This window comes from Manacus candei, unplaced genomic scaffold (assembly GCF_025592945.1).
Source record: "Manacus candei isolate 608988 ecotype Guabito, Panama unplaced genomic scaffold, ASM2559294v1 h1tg000018l, whole genome shotgun sequence".
Taxonomy (NCBI): Eukaryota; Metazoa; Chordata; class Aves; order Passeriformes; family Pipridae; genus Manacus; species Manacus candei.
The window spans coordinates 11,937,123-11,957,602 of NW_026138066.1; the positions used below are offsets into that span (position 1 = coordinate 11,937,123).

The 20,480-nt window shown below is 37.4% G+C and overlaps 1 protein-coding gene across 3 annotated transcripts in view; it reads left to right on the forward strand.

The window, feature by feature from the left end:
• GNPTAB (N-acetylglucosamine-1-phosphate transferase subunits alpha and beta) overlaps nucleotides 1-20,480 on the forward strand; it is a 43,879-nt gene that overhangs the window by 21,593 nt on the left and 1,806 nt on the right. For 2 of the 3 annotated variants that reach the window (XM_051784677.1, XM_051784676.1), the window contains exons 8-20: nucleotides 207-368; nucleotides 2,064-2,243; nucleotides 3,264-3,434; nucleotides 5,125-5,248; nucleotides 5,681-5,884; nucleotides 6,999-8,107; nucleotides 9,128-9,327; nucleotides 9,598-9,817; nucleotides 10,725-10,838; nucleotides 13,428-13,513; nucleotides 15,228-15,326; nucleotides 18,413-18,580; nucleotides 19,873-19,963. In XM_051784677.1, the coding sequence (XP_051640637.1) occupies nucleotides 207-368; nucleotides 2,064-2,243; nucleotides 3,264-3,434; nucleotides 5,125-5,248; nucleotides 5,681-5,884; nucleotides 6,999-8,107; nucleotides 9,128-9,327; nucleotides 9,598-9,817; nucleotides 10,725-10,838; nucleotides 13,428-13,513; nucleotides 15,228-15,326; nucleotides 18,413-18,580; nucleotides 19,873-19,963 (2,928 nt within the window). Of the gene's footprint in view, nucleotides 1-206; nucleotides 369-2,063; nucleotides 2,244-3,263; nucleotides 3,435-5,124; nucleotides 5,249-5,680; nucleotides 5,885-6,998; nucleotides 8,108-9,127; nucleotides 9,328-9,597; nucleotides 9,818-10,724; nucleotides 10,839-13,414; nucleotides 13,514-15,227; nucleotides 15,327-18,412; nucleotides 18,581-19,872; nucleotides 19,964-20,480 lie in introns of those variants that run through there. The other variant, XR_007904097.1, reaches the window with a different exon arrangement.

Consider the following 20,480-nt stretch of genomic DNA (forward strand, 5'->3'; position numbering starts at 1 on the left):
AAATGTTCTGTATCTTTAAATGTTTTTCATTTCCCATCTTGCTACTACTTTTTGTGTTCTTACAAAATTGTAGTTCTTTAAAAACAGTACTTAGCAGTCATTCTTATTAGTAACTCTAGTAAGAAAAATACAACAAAAATATGGAATTGGCAAAGAAAGAGTGCTGCTGGGCTGCCTGCCAGAAATTGTTTTCTCTGCTTGTATAGTTACAGCTCTATTCAGAAGCCAGCGTGGCTCTCTTGCAACTGAATAACCCTAAGGGTTTCCAAGAACTGAACAAGCAAGCAAAGAAGAACATGACTATAGATGGGAAAGAACTGATGCTTAATCCTGCTTATTTATTATGGGACCTCAGCTCTGTCAGTCAGGTAGGTGAATTCTGTTACAGCACATAAAGGTTACAGCATTTAAAAACTGCAAGTAGAGGCTAACTAGTCAATGACAAGGAACATGGGATTTCTTCCAGAAGCTTGGAAGTATTAAGAATCAAGTACTTATGAGGTTGTGAGAAACATCACAAGAACAGTGTCCAATTCTCAAGTCAAGGAGGGGGAAGAAGCAAACAGTGTGACATTTAATTGAAATTTTCATGTTCTCCACTAAGTGAAAAATTTTGCCCTCTGCACATGTTTTGATAAAGTTGTGTGCAGTCAAGTCCTGAAAGACTTGATACTGACTAGCAGATAAGCAGGTTTCCTGTGTGGGGCAGATAAAGGCTTTTATTAGCAAACACGATTATCTCATTCCCAATATGTTTCTTAGTAATTTTTTGCTTTGCAGCATCATTTATGCTGAGCAAATGCTAATTGCTTCTCTTCTGAAAACGTTGAAGTCCTGAAATACAGATAGATGTCTGTAAGGAAAGGAGGCTTACTTTGAATCTTTTTTCATACAGAAAGGATGATTGGTTTAGAAACAGGAAATGCAATAACAAGGTGTCTATTCCAAGATAAGATTTTCTAAAATCTTGGGTTTTTTCTCCTGCTGGAATTTAATTTTACAGTAAATGTCAAGTGGCATGGGTAAAGTAAATGTGCCCAACCCAGAAAAGCTTGCAGTGTCTTTATATCCTGTGAACAGGGCTTTTGGGGAACTCTTCCTTCCAACCCTGAACTCAAACTTTATGTTTCCCCATGTTGAAATTATGCATTATTTTGGGAATGGATACCTAACCAATGGCTACTGATGTTGCAGAAATGTTTTCAGGTATTAAACTTTTGATGACATGAAAGCTGTGTTACTCTACATATCAGAATAGAAGGCTTATTTTGTGTCTAGCATCTGCAGTGAAAATGGTAATTGTTAAATATTTTCTTAAGTTTCCTGTTTCATTTGGACTTTAGAAATGTTCCTGTTAAGTGGCCTTAATTGTAGGTTTTAGAAGAGGTCATTAAGTTCTTTTGAAAGGGAAAAGAAATGTGTTACTGTGCCATGTGACCTAATTTTGTTACTTAACTAATGAGTTTCTAATTGAAAAAATTTCTCTTTAATAGAAACATATGGAAACATTTAACTATTTGGTAGGGAGTATTAGGCTAAGTTTTGTTCATTTTCTCCTGCTTCAATTCTTTAAAATAATAGAGCAGGGGAAAATTGCAGAGCTGCTGTGTCATGACACTTCCAGTATATCTATATTAGGTGACCTTTAAACACAGTTTATGATGCAATGTACTTGGAAGGTCCCAGCCTCTTGGAACTGGATTTCTGAAAGGTAATGTTACTGATTTGAAATGCAGGAGGTTTTTTTTTTTTACTGGGCTTCTTTCTATAAGAACTAGTATCACACAAGGCAGTGTCACCTTGCAGTGTGGTCAGCAGACATCCTAATGATCCCAGGTGGTCAGCCAATGATGTCAGAAGACTGTATTGTTCATCCTGATAATTCAGAAGAGTATGATCCTTTATAAGAATAACTGTTATTGATCAATGTACTTTTTATTTTTGAACGGCTAAGTCCTGAAGTGCTTATGCACCCGTGTGCTCAAGCACACTATCCTTACCTAGCTGGATCAGAACTTGAATTTTCTGTGTAGAATCTAAGGAAGGATTTTTTCTTTTTATAGTCCAAACAGGATGAAGATATTTCTGCCAGCCGCTTTGAAGATAATGAAGAGCTGAGATACTCCTTACGCTCAATAGAGAGGCATGCCCCCTGGGTGCGGCACATTTTCATCGTCACCAATGGGCAGATTCCTTCCTGGCTTAACCTGGATAATCCTCGGATAACTATAGTGACACATCAGGTAAAACCCAAACAAAAATACCAGTATGATGCTGTGTTTGCTTTGAAATGCAGTTATCCACTTTCAGCTAAAGGCTGCATTTATTTGGAAGAATAAATTCCCTGTCTCATCCACGGTTTTATTAAACCCCAGTATGTCTTTGTGTTTAGCTAACCAGATAACTCAATATATGTCAAGCCTTTATTTAGTCCACTTTTCCAAATATTAAGGCTTCAGCTAATGTATACCCATGTCTAATTGCCTTATAGAGTCTATTTATAAAAAACCTGGGGAGAAGAAAATGTAATCTGAATCCACAGACACTCTCTCAGAAGCAGTAATAACCTAATAAGCTTGTGTTGAGACAGGATGGATTGCAATTACTGGAACTGAGAAGGTGGCTACAAAAAAAAGTATCTATGCATTCTAAAAGTGTTATTTAAAAAGAGAAATTCAAACTTCCTGAATAAGTTAAACAAAAATAATACTCTAGTAGCTTATTACGAATTTGGGAGTAATTTTGGTATCTGGACATGCAATAGGAGCTCTGAGCAACCAAAGTGGTAATAAGATACTAATTCAACTTCTGTTGCTGTCTGCTTATGAAGTTACTTGAAAGAGATGGAACAATCCTGATTCTTTGAATGCTGGAAGAGGTTCAGTTTGCTGGAAATTTTGTGCAGCCTGTACTCCATGAGAATTATAAATGTGTACACTGGGCCTGATGCAGTACCCAATGAAAGGAGTGTGTGAAATTTTGTGTCTTTGTAACGAACTGGGTACAGTTTCTTAGTTAAGCAGCAGACTTGAAAATGGTTTTGTGTGGGGAAAAATGAGATATTGAAGTCTTTGTTTTGCTAAAATACTTCTACTTGTTTCATCTCTCTTTGTTCTTTATAATTTTTTTAGTAGATAAGTATCAAATATCTGGTGTGCCTGACCTTTTATGGCTTGGGGTTTTTTGTTTATTTGTTTCGGGGTTGGTTTTTTTTTTTGCCTTCTGAAACCTGTTTTTTGTTGGTGGTGACTTTCTTGTTTTAGGAAATATTTCAGAATGTGAGTCACTTGCCTACTTTCAGTTCACCAGCTATTGAAAGTCATATACATCGTATCAGTGGCCTTTCTCAGAAGTTTATTTATCTCAATGATGATGTTATGTTTGGGAAGGATGTTTGGCCTGATGATTTTTACAGTCACTCTAAAGGTCAAAAGGTAAGCCATTATGAAAAGATATCTTACCAGAAGTAGATGTAGAACTTTTCTATGCTAATATAATAAAAATCACAGAAATGGTACTTTTAAAGGGAGAGCAAATATAAGATTATTTCCCTCTGCTCTCCACTCCCCCTTTTGTCTCGAAAAGTTCATTATTCTTAACTACACAACTGTTAGCAAAGGTGTAGAATGGGGAAGGCTCTTGTCTGTGTTTGTACGTGTGGTGTGTTGATGTTGGGGTTGCAGAATTACTTTTTTTCATCTTCAGTGGTAGGTTTCAGGGGGTATAATGGTTCCTCTGTCAGGCTTCATGCTTTAGTTTGTGTTGTTCTCTAATTCTCCCACATTCTGTTAAAGCACTGGTAAGACTGATGTGGTGTTTGGCAGCTATCAGTCTTCCCTCCTTTGAATATTCCTTTTGTTTTGTGGGAAATACTCAAACCAGAATCAATTCTTCTGTGGGAAAACTGAGGTCAGGTGACATTTAAACTGGTCTAGTATTTAAATTTACCATTACCTCTGTTCCAGACACCAGGAATATCTTGCTCAATTTGTATATAATCATATATATAATTATTTACTGAAGTAGATATTGTTCCATGTTCATGAACACAAAGTAATTTAGTCTTTCAACAAACCTATTATCAACAACTGGAGTTAAGCAAGGAGAGCAGGCTGAGGAAACATTAGCAGTAGTTATGCATAAAAGGCTCTGGTTGCTAAGAGAGTTTTCATCCATGAGCTTGATCTACAAGAGTGGTATGGAGGAAAAAGGTAAATATTTATATATATTATTTATATTAAAACAGTGAGTACACAAGGCACCATTGAATTAAACATTTCATGCAGGCAGATCTGCACATGTGTGCACAAACACAGAAGAGTTGCACAAAATTAGTTTAAGCTACACTAAAATAGCTGTTTCAGTACTTGAGGATGTTAGGAAGCTTTTAGTTGTTTTAAATCTCTGAAGATGTAGGCATATAACTGCAAAATATATTGTTACTGCATTTGTATTGTTCTTCAGTTATTCATCCCAGTTATGATGGAGTCAGCGTAGGTGCAGCGTTGTTTGTGATAACCTGATCAGCACGTGTTTCAGTAGGAAATGTGCTGCTAAAATCTTGAAACCATAAGGCCTCAAGGAAAATATGTGTGGTTTTTAATGACTCCCCAGTTGAAAATATACACACCTACACACCTTTTTTTATCATGGCAATTCTTAGAATTATTTAAGTCACAGGGTCAGATGCTTCAGGGATTATGTTCAACATGTGCTGCTTATCTCATGACTGGTTAGTAATGAAGAAACATTTTGAGTCAGGAGAACAAATGAACTGCGGAGCTATTTCAGAGTTAAGTTCACCCTTCCTATCTGGCAAACGAGTAAATACTAGTTTTCGTTGGTCTGTGGTTTGCAGAAGTAGATTTGGGAAGTCCTGCTTTCTATTTCTGGCCATTTCTGCTTGGCTGTGTGGCCTTGGGAATTCTTCAATTCTTCCTTCTGTTTGAAACTGATGACATTTATTTCACATGTGATAGGGTTTAAATACTGTTTGTAAAGCTTTATGAAATCTTAATGCCTCCCTGTGTGCTGTACCTTATTTTAAGTCTCCATATTCCAAGAAACAAGCTCAATTGACTTCAGTTTTGCCAGTCCTTGTCTCAGGCTGTAATATTGTTCCAGGTTTACTTGACTTGGCCTGTGCCAAACTGTGCCGAGGGATGTCCTGGCTCATGGATTAAAGATGGTTACTGTGATAAAGCCTGTAATAACTCAGCTTGTGATTGGGATGGAGGTGATTGCATTGGTAAGACAGCAATGTTAAATTTAGAAAAAGTGAACTGTTTGGTTTTCCTTACAAGAATAATTCTGTAATTGGTCATTTTCCTATAACTATAAAATTTGCTTCCTTTAATAATAATAAAAGAGTTGACTTAACAATGAAAACCTTATTTCTTGCTAACTACAAATTTCTATGGAAAATGACAGGAAATAGTAGGGCATAGGAAAATCCTTATTTAGGTACCAAATTTGACTAGCTGAAAGGAAGGGGTTTGAAATTTATTATGTATTATTGTATAATGAGTATACAGTTTTATATATTATTTGTCCCCTTTTTAATTTCACTGATGATTGTTGAGTCTTCAGTCTAGATTTAACAATGTGGCTTAAAATGTGCCTTTCTTCAGTCACTTGAAGTTCTTATTTCTGGTGGGTTTTCTTTCTCCTTTTTCTCTAGGTAACAGTGGGGGTAGTCGCTATGTTGCTGGCGGAGGTGCAGTTGGAGGTATTGGGAATGGACCACCATGGCAGTTTGGTGCAGGAATAAGTGGTGTTTCATACTGTAACCAAGGCTGTGCTAATTCCTGGCTGGCAGACAAATTCTGTGATCAGGCCTGCAACGTCCTCTCGTGTGGATTTGATGCTGGTGACTGTGGCCAGGGTATGTAAAATGCATCACTGATAAACTTTCTGTAGGGATTCTCTTGAGTTGCCTGACCTTTTTGGTTCAACATTACTCTCAGACTGTGCTAAGATGCCCTGTACAGTGCTCAGGAAAAGGGCTGGTAGCAGCTGAAAAAGAAGTCAGGTGATTCTTGTACTCACTAATCCAAACCTGGATCAATATTATATGCTGCTTTATTTAATAGTGACCAAGCGTGGGTGAAGGCTTGATACCTTAGAGAGCAGCAAGCATTGAACTGCCTACCCTGAGAGACTTACATTTTAAGTGGAGAAATGACATTTCAGTAATGCCAAGTGTCTTTACCTGAATAGGGACAGTTGAACTGATGATGCCTATAGCAGTTAAAAAAATTAAAGAACCTCTCTGATACTGACAGTGTGAGTTCAAGTCTGTCTCTGGGCTCCTGCCAAAGGCTACTCTCAGTCACCTGTGCCCTTGTCAGAAGTTTATTTGGTTATGAAAGGCTAGCAGGAATGAATGAAGTGATTGAAAGTGCTGTCTGGTATAGTCAGGGAAGAATTTGGCCTCTTTGGAAGAGTAGAGGCTCCTCTGCATCTCAGCTCAGACAAACGTGTTACTGGCAATTCTCTTGCCGGCAGCAAGGTTTTGTTCTGTTGTACTGTGGGAGGGAGAACTTCCATTCAACCTATCTGACTTTGGAAGTTTCAAATCAAGGTGCAGTGTAGCAGTGAAATCCAGTCACTGTAACATTAGTCTCCTAAAATGTGACAAAAATGTAATATGGGCAAGCTACTTATGACTGATACAGAATTTGAAGTGGCATGTGATAACAAGCCACTAAGGCTCTTCAGGTAGAGACTGAAAAGAATGATAAATTATACTGCGTTTTAGCATTAGCATAGGAATGTCTGATAGCTTTATATATTTGAGTATGTTCTAGTCATCCATTACTGAAGATAAGTGAGCAAGAAACTGGAAGCTAGAGTATGTGTTCTGTCACAGAGCTCTCTCCCTGCTAATACAGTGAATTTAGCTGGGCATATTACAATTTAAAACAGAGTGAAAGAGAAATGTCATGCTGGAAATTGACAGAAATTTGTTTTGTTTCATGTTTTTGTTTCTTTTCCAGATCGCTTTGAAGAGATGTACAAGGTGACACTTCAGCTTAATCAGACCTACTATGTTATTCCCAAAGGTGAATGTCTGCCCTACTTCAGCTTCAGCGAAATCGCCAAGAAAGGAATTGAGGGTTCATATAGTGATAATCCAATTATCCGTCATGCTTCAGTTGCTAACAAGTGGAAGACTATCCACCTGATAATGCACAGTGGCATGAATGCAACTGTGATCTATTTTAACCTTACGTTCCTAAATAAAAATGATGAAGAGTTTAAAATGCAAGTAGCTGTTGAAGTTGATACTAGAGAGGAACCAAAACTGAACACAACTTCCACACAAAAATCCAACTCTGATTTTAAAAGTATAACTTCAGTACCAGAAGCTGAAATGATATTTGAGGATATTCCTGAAGAAAAACGCTTTCCAAGAGTCAGGAGACGTCAAAATGGCACAAAAGAGAGTCTGCGTGAAGAGGTGATAATACCATCAGTAAATGTGTCTCTTCTTCCTGAAAATGTTCAGCTGGAACTGCAGAACCTGGACTTAAAACTACTAAATGGTGATATCACTCAGAAAGGATTTAATCTATCCAAGGCTGCTCTCCTGAGACCTTTCCAGTTCTTAGCTACAGTGAAGAATGTTATAGGCCTGGAAAAGAAGGGTGTGCATAATCACTCAGAAGATCAGGAGAACCATACCAGCTGGAAGAAGCCTTATAAAGATGTAAATAATGGCAAAATAAAAACTGTGAAAGCAAATGAAGAAGTTCCTTCAAGGCCTATGGGAACAAAGGGGACTCTTGTGACAGTGAACACAGATGAATCTATTTATAAAGTAAAGCCTAAAGCCACACTTACCTCCCAGAGCATGGGGAAAAAAAATGAAACTCGAGAAAAAGTATTGAATGCACTCATATTAAGGGAAACACAGAAATCAAAACATACTGGGAATTTAGATACTGGAGAAGGTGCACAGGGAATGGAAGGAGGAAAAGAGCAGGAGCAGGTGGATACAAATAAAAGGGAGGGGCTAGTGGGAAGAAAATTACAGTCTTATGCTGGAAGTTACCAAGGCTTTTTGCCATGGGAGAAAAAGAAGTATTTCCAGGACCTTCTTGATGTGAGTATCTTAATGTCATTGCTTATTGGAATAGTTGCATCTTTCTGCATTTAGTGGAATACTGTTAATATGATCTCTATATTTGGAATGTGTTTTGCCTTTGATGCAAATGCTGATATTTTTTGAAAGCTACTTTTGACTTTTCACATAAAATCTAATTTGTTTATGATCTGGGCCTCTCTTAGCTAGGGTTAAACCAAATAGCCATTTCTGTTCCCTTTCTACTGCCTTTCTTTTGGTGAAATTCACTTTTTATTCATTGTATGTTGGCTCAGTGCTATTATTCAGACATATCTAGCGCTATAAGAGAAAGCATAAATTTTGTTTTGATAGCATTTATGCAAATTTGGATCCAGTTTATGTTTTAAAAATGTAGAAAATAGGTATAATAATAAATACTTATGTTCTAGGAGTGAAATTGAAAGCCTGTGAAGAAGCTGCATATCTCAACTCTGTCAAGAAAATGTGTTGGAAATTTTCTCTGCTTCCAGCCAAAGCATTTTGGCAGTTTTGAAAACCTCTAGAAGAGAAGACTGTGCTTCATTTAGTAGCAACTGCTTTGCCCTTTTCCAAATAGCAAAGGGGCTATGCTTTTAAAATATTATCTCTTTCTGTTCATCTGAGATTGAATTTTGCATGAGGAATCTTTATATTCATAGGATTTAAGTTTATCAAATATGGATGAATAATCAGCAAAAAAAAGGGGCAATATTACAAATAAATCTGATGACAAACAGGGACTTAATTGTGTGTGAGGTGTTGGAGCATAAATATTAAGGACACCTTTTATAAAGTAGTTGTCCTCAAAGCATGAAAGCTTTAAGGAAAAAGTTCCCTTTTATCTTCTCTTTTCAAAGAGAGAACTAAGGAATGTGAAGAAAAATATTCAAAAGTTCTCTTCCCATTTTCACGTGTTGCAAAGAGTTGACACCTGGCTGAAATGTCGTTTTTCCTGTGCATTTAATGTTTTCAGCCTTTTTCAGTAATGCAACCTTGATTTATGCCTGCCCTGCTCTTTAGGAAGAAGAGTCATTACTCAAACAAATGTCGTACTTTACCGAAGGGAAGCATTTTGGAAGGCAGCTGAAAGATACATTTGCTGATTCCCTTCGATATGTAAATAAGCTTTTAAACAGCAAGTTTGGATTTACGTCTCGTAAAGTCCCTGCTCATATGCCTCACATGATTGACCGCACTGTTATGCAAGAATTGCAGGATATGTGAGTATGGTTTTGTTTGGAATAAAGTAAAACTGCAAGTAATTCTGCCTTTCTGTTGTTGCTTTGCTGTAGATATTTCCAATGTGTTAATGGCCACTCATTACAATTATATTTTGAAAAAAGAAATAAATTTATTACTACATGATAGTTGTGCTAAAAAAAGGAGACTTCTGAAGACCTTTCAAAATTCTAGATAAGCAATTATTTATAGGTAAGGAATGTTTCACGTCAAGGAACTAGAGTGCTAAATTAGTTTTTATTCTTATCTAGGTTTCCTGAGGAGTTTGACAAGACATCATTTCACAAAGTGCGGCACTCAGAAGATATGCAGTTCGCCTTTTCATACTTCTACTATCTTATGAGTGCAGTTCAGCCACTGAACATCTCTCAGATCTTCGATGAGGTTGATACGGACCAGTCCGGCATCTTGTCTGACCGAGAGATCCGCACGTTGGCCACGAGAATCCATGAACTACCACTAAGTTTGCAGGTACTCTTTCCTTACCAATTACTTTCAGAGTAATTTCAGTTTTAAAGTAAAAAATTCTTAAAATAGAATGATTCACATCTTTATTTATCCTTGCCTATAGTGTCTGTAACATTTAGCAGTTTTTAAATACTATGTGGAGCACATAACGTCGTGTTCTACTTTATCATTGTTCTGTGGAGTCTGCAATTAAATTGAGTTATAGCAGCATCAGAAAAATGGCTCACTGGTATCCCAGCTCAAGAAAGCAGTGTAAGTTTGTCAGAAAAAAATGTTCACTGTGAAGAGTGGGATCCTTCTGTGCTTAGTCTAGTTCCTGCACACAGTAAAAGACTGTTCTTGCCCTGAGGAACATGTGGTCTAAAGAAAGAATTGAGAAAAAGGGTAGCAAAGAAGTCATGCTGGTAAACAGTATAACCATATACAAAGACTCATGCCTCTGTTTTCCTAGGAATCTGATAAACAGAGACAGTCTTACTAAGACTTGCACTCTTAGAAATGCAGGTAAAGAATGAAATGTACTCTTTCTGCCTTACAGAGAGGAAATGGGGACAAACCAATGAAATCATCTCTTTGTGACAGTGCACAAAATGATTTGCATAGCTGGAACACAGCCCTACTTTAGTGTGTTCCTGGCCTGTACCTTAATCAGAAAGTCTTCCTGTCCTTTCAGTTTACTTTTCTGTCTGTTTGCCTAATTTGGGATTTAATATGCCAATGTTACACTTTGGGTGTACAGGGAGTCCCATGACTTAGCACTTATTGAAATGGGATCTGCTGAATATTTAGTCTTTTTGTGGAAATTTCTTGTGTAGATAACATTGAATATGTCTACGTACCCTGGATTTTTAGAACTATGTCAGTGAGAAAACAGGATTATATATGGCTGTTTTCTTTCTCTTTCTGTTAGGATTTGACAGGTCTAGAACAAATGCTAATAAATTGCTCTAAAGCTCTTCCTGCCAACATTACTCAGATCCATGTTATTCCTCCGACTCAGGAAGCATATTATGATCCAAATCTGGTAAGAAATATTGGTCTTAAAAATACTTGTTTTCTTTGAGTATGTATTTATTGTGCTTTAAAAGCTCGTTTGATTTCTAGAGGGAAAGTATTTATAAAAATTACTACTTGTGTGTATATGAAGTGTTACAAAGTAAAAATTTTACAAGCTACTTCCTAACTTAAATCCCGTTAATTTTCTTTAAAAGTAGAGAAAAACTGAACTTTAGAATGTCATTACAATTGGGATTTTAAAAGTCCATCCTTGTTAGGAAAATTTACTGTTATGAACCAAAAAGATAAAGATCAGTAACTCTCTGATTAGAACTCTCTGATAAGTCTTTATCTGAATTATAACCCATATATATAAAACCAAAACAAAGTAAAAAAACCTCACCAAACTACCAGCTGGACATCTGTAGAATTTGAAGACTTTAGACTCCCGTGTTTTAATATCCAAAAATGGGCTGACAGGAACCTCATGAAGTTCTCCCAGGAGAGGTGCAGAATCCTCCTCCTGGAAGGAAAAGCCCCATGCAAGAGTATTATGCTGGGCACTACCCAGCTGGAACACAGCTTGGCAGAAAAGGGCCTGGGGATCCTGGGGGACACCAACATGAACATGAGTCAGCAATGTGCCCTTGCTGCATAGAAGGCTAATGGTAGCCTGGGTTGCATTGCACAAAGTGTTGCCAGCAGGTCAAGGAAGATGACCCTTCCTTTCCACTCAGCAGTGGTAAGGCCATATCCGGAGTGGTGGGTCTGGTTCCAGGCTCCTCGGTACAAGGGTCACATGGACATACTGGATGGAGTCCAATGAAGGACCATGGTTGAGGGGTTGGAGCATTTCTCTTATGAGAGAAGATAGAGCTGGGGCTGTTGAGCCTGAAGAGTAGTCTCAAGGGGGGATCTCTTAAATGTATAAAAGTGTCTGAACAAAGGGCACAAAAGAGACAGAGCCAGGCTCTTCTCAGCGGTGCCTGGTAGCAGAACCGGAGTCACTGAGCATAGACTGAAACACAAGTTTCCCTCTGAACATCAGAAGACCCTTTTTTTTAATGTGAGGGTGACCAAGCACTGGTGCAGCTTGCTTGTTTATGGACAGTGTCCCTCCTTGGAGATATTCAGAAGATGCCTGGGCATAGTCCTGAACAACTGTGACCAAGTAGCCCTGCATGAGCAAGGAAGTTGGACCAGATAAACTCCCAAGATCCCTTCCAACCTAAACCAGTGATTCTGTAAAAAACTGTGATTCTGTAAAAACTGAGGTCTTAGGACTAGATGTTTCTTAATGATTTCAGTTGTAAATTTCTATTTTAATGATTAAATTCTCATCAAAACCTGCTGGAATTTAGATCTGAGCTTTAGATCTGATGCTAATGGCTACATTGCTTTTACAATGATAATTCCTACGTCAACCCATGCATTTGAAAAAAGTGTGGATGTACTTTGCAAAATGGATGATCTCACGTTTTATAGCTTCAAATCAATACATTTTCAAAGCAAAAAAAAAAATTGAATATAGAATTACTATAGAGTAACAGAGTATCTATTACTTTTGGATAATAGAAGGCATTATGCAAATCATAGTAAATCATAGTAAAGAGATCTGCAAAATGTGTGTAGATAAATGTGTATGAACATTGACTTTTTTCCTTTTTCCTTCCCTCTGGGCATCTATCCTGCCTTGTATCAGGTTACGTTATGAAGTTTTAAAAAGATTTTTCCCTAAGTCTGAATTACAGCAAAATTCTATCTCAAGCCATTCTGTCAGCATGATTTGAAGAAATGAAAGTATGGATTTGAGAATCCTGTACAGTATGAGGACCTTTCATCCAGTTCAGCCTTACTTCACTTTGCCTCTTTATGGCGTTCAATTCATTCTGAAAAATTTTGTGAAGTAGAAAACTTTGAAGAATAGTAGTAATTAAAGGATAGCTGTGATGAATATATTATAAGATGAGTTAAAAAAAGTTTCAGTGATTGGGAACAATGTCAAATTACTTTAATCTTTTTGGAAAGTTTGTAAAATATTACTAATCTAAGCAGTAATGCCTAATGTACTAATGTTATCAGTCAGTTCAAATAGTGACAAAACAGTGTCTGTGTTCATCACAGAGGCCTAATTTATTTTTAGTTCTGTTGTCTGCAACAGTTATATTTCTAGGAATGAACCTACTACCATGGAAATATCCCTTAAGAATAGGGATTTTATTTTCCAGAATTGTTTCAACATATGTATCAGCTGTTGTGCAGAGTTTGCCTGGCCAGTGTTACTGGTGGCCTTTATCAGAGGAATATCTGTCAAAAGAGTTAGAATTTCTGAATATTTTATTGAGAATGAAATCTAGAAGTTGCAATGTTTTTTGCCAAAAAAACCCCCGTAGTTTTCATATATTACTTGTATGCATAGGAAATTGTGATGTTATGCACCAGTATGGTTTTGTTTTTTCCCTCAACAGTTGATCAAGAAACTAATGCTTTTGATTCCAGGAGAGTAAAGCATATGCAGGCCTTTCTAACTGTAATACGAGTTTTTCTACAAAGCACATCTTTATAACAGACTCTCTGTTTTTTAGTAACCTATAATCTAAACAGTGTCTTCTTGCAGCCTCCAGTAACCAAAAACCTAGTGACTAATTGCAAACCTGTGACCGACAGAATTCGTAAGGCATACAAGGACAAAAACAAATACAGGTATGTTGTTGCAGTCCTGTGAAAAGCTATGTTAGGTTTTGTAAAGCCATAAGAAGAGGATAAATGCATACATAACCAAAGATTGTATGTGTATGCTAACAAATCTCAGCTTGATTTATTTTAACAGTGGAACTAAAGAAACATAGTTATTAATTTATGTATATTTCACTGTGCAGGATGATGTGGTTTGTTATTTAGTAGACTAAATATTTCCGTGTTACTTGTGCTGTCTTGGGCCATATCCTAATTTGTGCTGTACAATAGTAAGCCAGAGTATGTCTAGATGGATGTATAAACTGACTGCGTGTAATGAGTGAGGACAGTTAAAGTAGCATAAAAAGGAGGAAAGAGCTGGTCCTGTACCTAGAAGTTGTAAATCTACTTCATCCTTTCTTCTACTGAAGCATAAAAAAGAGAACAGAAAAAGCATTTTAGACCTAACTACCATGTTTTCCTGTGAGGAAGAGGAGTGATAGGTAGGGAAGGAGATGAATGAGAAAAACTGTTCCATCCCCCTTGGAAAAGGGCAGAACAAGCCACAGTCATGACATTGAATACTTATATCTGCAGAGATTTGACTGAGATCAAATCTTTTAGGTTCTCTTAAATCTTTCTTCTCTGAAATGGGAAGTGGAGGGGCAAGTACCAATCTCTTTCTCGTGATCAGTGATGGGACTCAAGGAAATGGCATGAGGCTGAGTCAGAGGAGGTTTAGGTTGAATATCAGGAAAAAGTTCTTCATCTTGGGGTGATTGGGCATTGGAACACACTTGCCAGGGAAGTGGTCACAGAACCAAGCCTATCTGATTTCAGGAAGCATTTGGACAGTGCTCTCAGGTACATGGTGTGACTCTTGGGGTGTCTGTGCAGGGCCAGGAGCTGGACTCGACCATGATGAGCCCTTTTCAACTCATCATATTCTGTGACTCTATGAAACCTGCAAACCAGTTGCAGGCCAGTGAGGCTGTTGCTGGCTAGAGCTTACAGCCTTGGCTCCTGTTCTCACCAGCAGCATTGGGCAGGGCCAGGTGGTCTCCAACACACATGGTTGGTGGCTACAAACTCAAAACTGTAGAATGAAAGAAGGTTGCAGATGCTGCTTAGGGCAACTTTGGGGCATTATTATACATTAATTTATGGAACATCCAGTCGTGCTGTAAACTTTGTAATTCATTCCCTTCCCAGAAGAGTTACCACTAAAACGGAAAAGCTGACCAACAAATGAGGTTGAAAAACATTAGGGTGGGGGCAAGGATTTGCTGTACTTAAACTGATTTATGGTAATATAGTTATATCATTAGGGTATGTGCTAAATGATTGTATTAATTTTGTGAGCTTCATAAATGGAGTAGATTGTCTCCATTGTCAGCAAGGTGTTTTCTTATATCAAGATAAGAAAGGTGAAAAACGTAAGTGTAGTCCCACTAGTAAGACTGTTAACCTGGGGTCAGATGCTCATAGTTTTTAAGCTTTCTGTTAGAATTCAGATCTTCGATTTATAGGTGGTTACTGATAAATCTACAGGAAAGTGATTCTGTGCAAGAGCATTGGCAAAAAATGTAAACATCTTGATAGAAAGCAAATGGCAAATTCTAATGAAGATTGACTAGTCAGATTAGAAATGTTACTAATTTATGTTAAATTCAAGATTAATATTTATTGAACTAGACTTCAGGTTGTTTTATTAATGAATAAATATTATTTTAACATTAAGGTTTGAAATCATGGGAGAAGAGGAAATTGCCTTCAAAATGATTCGCACAAATGTTTCTCATGTAGTTGGTCAGCTGGATGACATACGAAAAAATCCCAGGTATCCTGTTTTGTGATTCGTTGTGATGAAGTTGTGAGGTGGTTTTAATTTTCTCCTTTGGCTGTTTAAACTTTTTATGTGTTAAAAGAATAATTTATTGTCGTATGTTTCTAAACGAAGCTAAGACCAATTTGAACCAAAAGTAATTCTATTTTTTTCTATTTGACTGAAGCTAAATGACTCCTCTCTCTGTTATGTTAGGGCTTATCTGCTTTGTGTAGGTATTTTATACTAAAACTTGAGTGTGTATTATTTTGTTACAAAATCAATTTTGCATATACATTGTGCTTTCATGCTCTTTTACAACATGGCAAGAAGTATTAATATTATTTCATTTTTTAATATTTGATGAGAAACAGGTAAAAGGTGGAAGGTAGTCCTCTGTTTTTTACTCTGCAGGGGTAAAAGGTTTAAGTACTCAAATCTGAGAGTAGAGTCTGTAGTGTTGAATTAGGCTCCTGAAATGACTGTGATAAATGGAAAAAATCTGTGTCCTGGAATACATTGCACAGCAACCACCTTGCAAAGCAAAGGGTGCTGTGTTTGGGACCCCAATCTGAAACTGCTTCGCAGAAGCCTTTAACTGTAGACTTGAGTCCGTTGCATAAAACTGGGGTTTGAGAAGACATTGTGAGATAATTTAGTAGCTAACTGTCTTAGAAGTGGGCCAGTGCCTCCACTTTTCTCCTCTCCTTCCTTCTCGTGATTCCACACTTTTATCTTGCATCTTGCTTCTGTCTCTAGAAAACCAGAGTTCTCTACCAGTTTAACGAGTTTGGCCTCAAGAAGGGGTCTGACAAGTGTCAAAAGACAGAGCAAGGAGAAACATAGAACCAGGTACCTTGGGCCAGGGAAAGTGAAACCTATTTTGGTCACAGCAAGTTACTGGGTAATCTCAGGTGCCTTTAACACCGCACCATTATTTGTATTTCTAGATAAAGAGACGGTTTTCACTTTTCTCTCATACTGTACTACTTTTACCAGGTCATTCATTCAGAAAGGGAAATGCTAGTCTTGAGACATTTTTCAGCTGAAGGTGGCTTGTATCTATTGCTACGCCTTACAAGAGTGCCTTCTGGCCACATAGCTCCTGCATTCCAGTTCCCACAATGACCCATTTCAAAGGAAAAGTAGGCAGTGCTCTAGCTCATCCTTCTGCTTTCTCTTTATTTCTTTGTCTGCTGGCTAGGAGGTTTTTTTTAAAGGTAGGTGTGATTTCAAGCCTTGTGAGGCCCAAAGAGGGCACATAACATGAGTTTCTCACTTTCAGTGTTCAAGTCCATGAGGTGAGGTTGAGTCAATTACGTGGGCTGTATTCCTGCAAAATATAGTGCAGTACTCTAGTCATACCTTGTTAGCAAAGGAGAGCTGGCACAGTTATGTAGGCATGCCATTTCCTTCTCTTTGCTATCTTTTCCTTGCATATAAACCAATAATTACATCCAGTCTCTAAAAACAGATATTTAGTGCCTGTCTTGGAACGAACTAAAAGTATCATTCACTTACTGATCTGCTAAAATGTTTGATTTGCATCCTTAAGGCAAAGTGAGCATTAATCATCTAGGCATTAATTCTGGAATATTCAAAGGAATGTCATGTTTGGTTTCTTTTGAATGAATTAAAACAGTCTTTCTGTTAGAAACAGGCTAATATCCTCATCACTTCCATGTACGGTGGTTTGGTTTGCCGTGTGTAGCAACCTCTCAGTCTGTAAACTGCATCTCTTTTAGATGAAGCTAAACAGGGATATATATACTCCTGGAGTGCAGCTACTGCATTCCCAGGGCTAATGAGCTGCCAGTCCAAGGGACAAGGTCAGGGATAGTCCAGAGTGAACTCCCAAATAGCTTATAGTGTAGACATGATTGCCATAACCAGCTGCTTTGCACGGTATTACTTGATAGGGTAGATAGAGCCTGCTCATTTTTGGAGAGGCGTATTTTGTTCTTCTCAGATGTAACAATTCGAATGACTGTTTATCCCCTGCACGTAACTGTCTAGAGCAAGGTTAACAGTTATGCCAGATTCAGGACATTACCATTCACTGGTAATTCCCTGTGTGGGCTGCTACACATGCTATAGGGTTCTGCTTATATCCAGCCTCATGTAGGAAGCCTGAACTTTGCTCTTTGAAAGAGCATACCATACTATAGAGAATACAGCTGACCAGAACTACTTATTTACAAAGGTTAGCAATGACAAGGCATATGTCACCAGATATGATTTCTGCCTCTGGGGAAAATGTAGGGGTCTTGTATCTCACAATATAAATAAAGCACATAACCTTGCCCATATGTGGGAAGCGGAATTTTTGTGGTTGAGCACCAGGTCAGAGTGGCCAAGGGTACACGGCAGTCTAGCACACTAACTGCTCCTTTAGTTTCAGGTTTTTTGCAGTAACTTAAATAGTTGCATGTTTCATATGTGAGAAATTACTCTCTGCAAGAGGCATTATTGGGAATGTACTTATTCAGTCACAGTGATTTCCATATAAATTCTAGCCAGATTGTTGTCGCTTGTATTTTGGTTGATTATACAAGTCTAACTTTGGATCTATGATTCAAGCCATGTCTTGTCCAATTTGTATAATGTTCTCAGTAATCCAAAGCCTGGGGACCAAGCTTTGCTCTCTCTTATACAATCTTCTGTAGTTTTTATGTTGACTTTTTCTAAAGAATGCAGCATACACAGTAAAATATTACTAATTGAGTATGTTTACCTCCTACAGTGGAGCTCACTTTGTTATTTAAGGTACTTTACTCATGATAATTTAAAACTATAAAAATCCTTACACAAATCATAATGCTGTTTACGATGGGCATACTCTGGTGCCCATTAGATGGCAGCATTATATAATTAGAAGAGAAATGTGGCCTGTCACTGGATTCCTCAGAGGTTTTGACTTGCTGTCAACCTTACTCCTCTTAAAATTAAAATCAAATTAATTTAAAATAATGCAACAATAAAAAATAGATCAATTTGGTTTTAAAAGGATACTTTTTTTAAAAAGGACTCTATTATTGGTTTGCCAATACCTTTGCCATACTACTAAAGAAATATTCTAACAATTTCATCTTGTTTTCTAGAAAATTTGTTTGCCTAAATGACAACATTGATCACAATCATAAGGATGCTCAAACAGTGAAAGCAGTGCTTAGGGATTTTTATGAATCAATGTTTCCCATACCTTCCCAGTTTGAACTGCCAAGAGAATATCGGAATCGTTTCCTTCACATGCATGAACTCCAAGAATGGTATGTTACACAAGTTGTTTTCCAAGTATCACACTGCAACAGCATATAATTTGGAAGATATTGGTACAAACCATTTTCCCCCCAGTATTTTCATGAAGTGAAAAAGATTTGGATAGACTAAAATTTGAGGTCTGCAGGATTTGGGTTTTTCTGGTGCTTAAATAGTCATTAATGTTTTATCAATTGGCCCTAATCTACTGCAAAGAAAATCTACTGTTGTTTTGTTTAAGTAATTCAGGAATTCTGGGTTTCTTTAAATGTTAAAAAATCCCAAACCATCTGGATAATAATCAGTAAAGATATATGTGTGTCTCACTTGTACATAATATGTGAAACTTTTGTGTGTTTATCTCTTGCCATTTTATAAATAACTTTAGAAATTGGGGTAGTTGACTCGAGAATACAAGCAAAAGATTGACAGATACAGTGACAGAAATGAGACAAGACTAATATAGTAAATCTGTTGCTGATCAGCACATTATGAAAAATAGCCATTAGTAAGGAAAGCTAAAATATTAGAGGAACTGTAGAAGGAATCAGAAGGATTGTAGGTGACAAGAACAGGTGGGGATTGTAGTGGCAGGGGGAGCAGGGGGCAAACCCATTTCAGGAGTTAGCTTTAGAAATTTGCACTGGAGGAACAGACATATTATTGGCTCCCTTTTTGAGAACCTCCATCAAGACTTTTTGTAGCTTCAGAAAGACACTTTGAATTGCTTGTAGCCAAAGATGAACCTACCAGGATGGGTTAAAGCATGCTGAAGTGCTGATGGAAATCAAAATGTTTTCTGAATCATTGGATAGCCCAGGTTGGAAGGGACCTCAAAAGATCATTTGATCCAACATTTCATGGGAAACATTTCATGTGTAGATGTGGCACTTGGGGACATGCGTTAGTGCTGGACTTGGCAGTGTTCGCATAATGGTTGGACTTGATCTTAGAGGTCTTTTCCAACCTAACTGACTCTAAGATCTCGCACTGTGACCAGTCACATCTTGGAAACTTCCAGTGGTGCAGACTATGCCATGTCCCTGGGGAGGCTGCATCCAGAATGATTGTTTTCACTGTAAAAAAATTTCCTTATGTCAAGACAAAACCAGGTTGTACGTGTTGCCCTTTGTCCTCACCATGTGGCTCTTCGTGAAGAGAGCCTCTGTCTTCTTTTTAGTCACCCTTTAAATCCTGGAAAAAAAGCTTTCTTTGTATATTTCATGGAAAGTCTTTAAAGTTTGAAAATTTGAATTTATAATATATGAAGCTGTTTTTTCTCTTTCCTTCTTTCCCTGTCCAGGAGGGCATATAGAGACAAGCTCAAATTCTGGACCCATTGTGTTCTAGTAACACTTATTGTATTTACAGTCATCTCATTTTTTGCTGAACAGGTAAAGTTAATGTATTATCAAATTTATATAACACTTAACAGATTGTGGAATCTTCAGGATAACATCAGATGTATTTTTTTATATAGGTTTTGAAGAGTAGCTAGGATTTTTTCCTTCATAAAAGAAGTAAAGATGTTATATGAATAATGATTAGCTGGCTTCAATTTTTAAGTCATGTTGAGAGTCCTTGAAAAGAGAGTCATATGGGGGAAAGAGTGGTGTTCCCTTCTCAGGTGCCTTGTGACTGTCAAGTTCATCATCAGTGTGCTAAATTTGGAAGCTTAAAATCAGTACTTGGTTTTGAAATTCTTGGTCTATTAACTTACATATTGGTAAAAGTGCAAAGTAAATTAATAGGAAGGGAACTTAAGTAATAGCGATACTGTAGTCCCGAAGAGAATCTTAAGGTATTTAGAGACCTTTTCAAAATCTCTTCCCTATGTAATTGCAAAGACCCCTGTTGAATTCAAAAGGTTTTTAATCTGACTCGAAGGGAAAAAAAAATGCCACTTCTGCA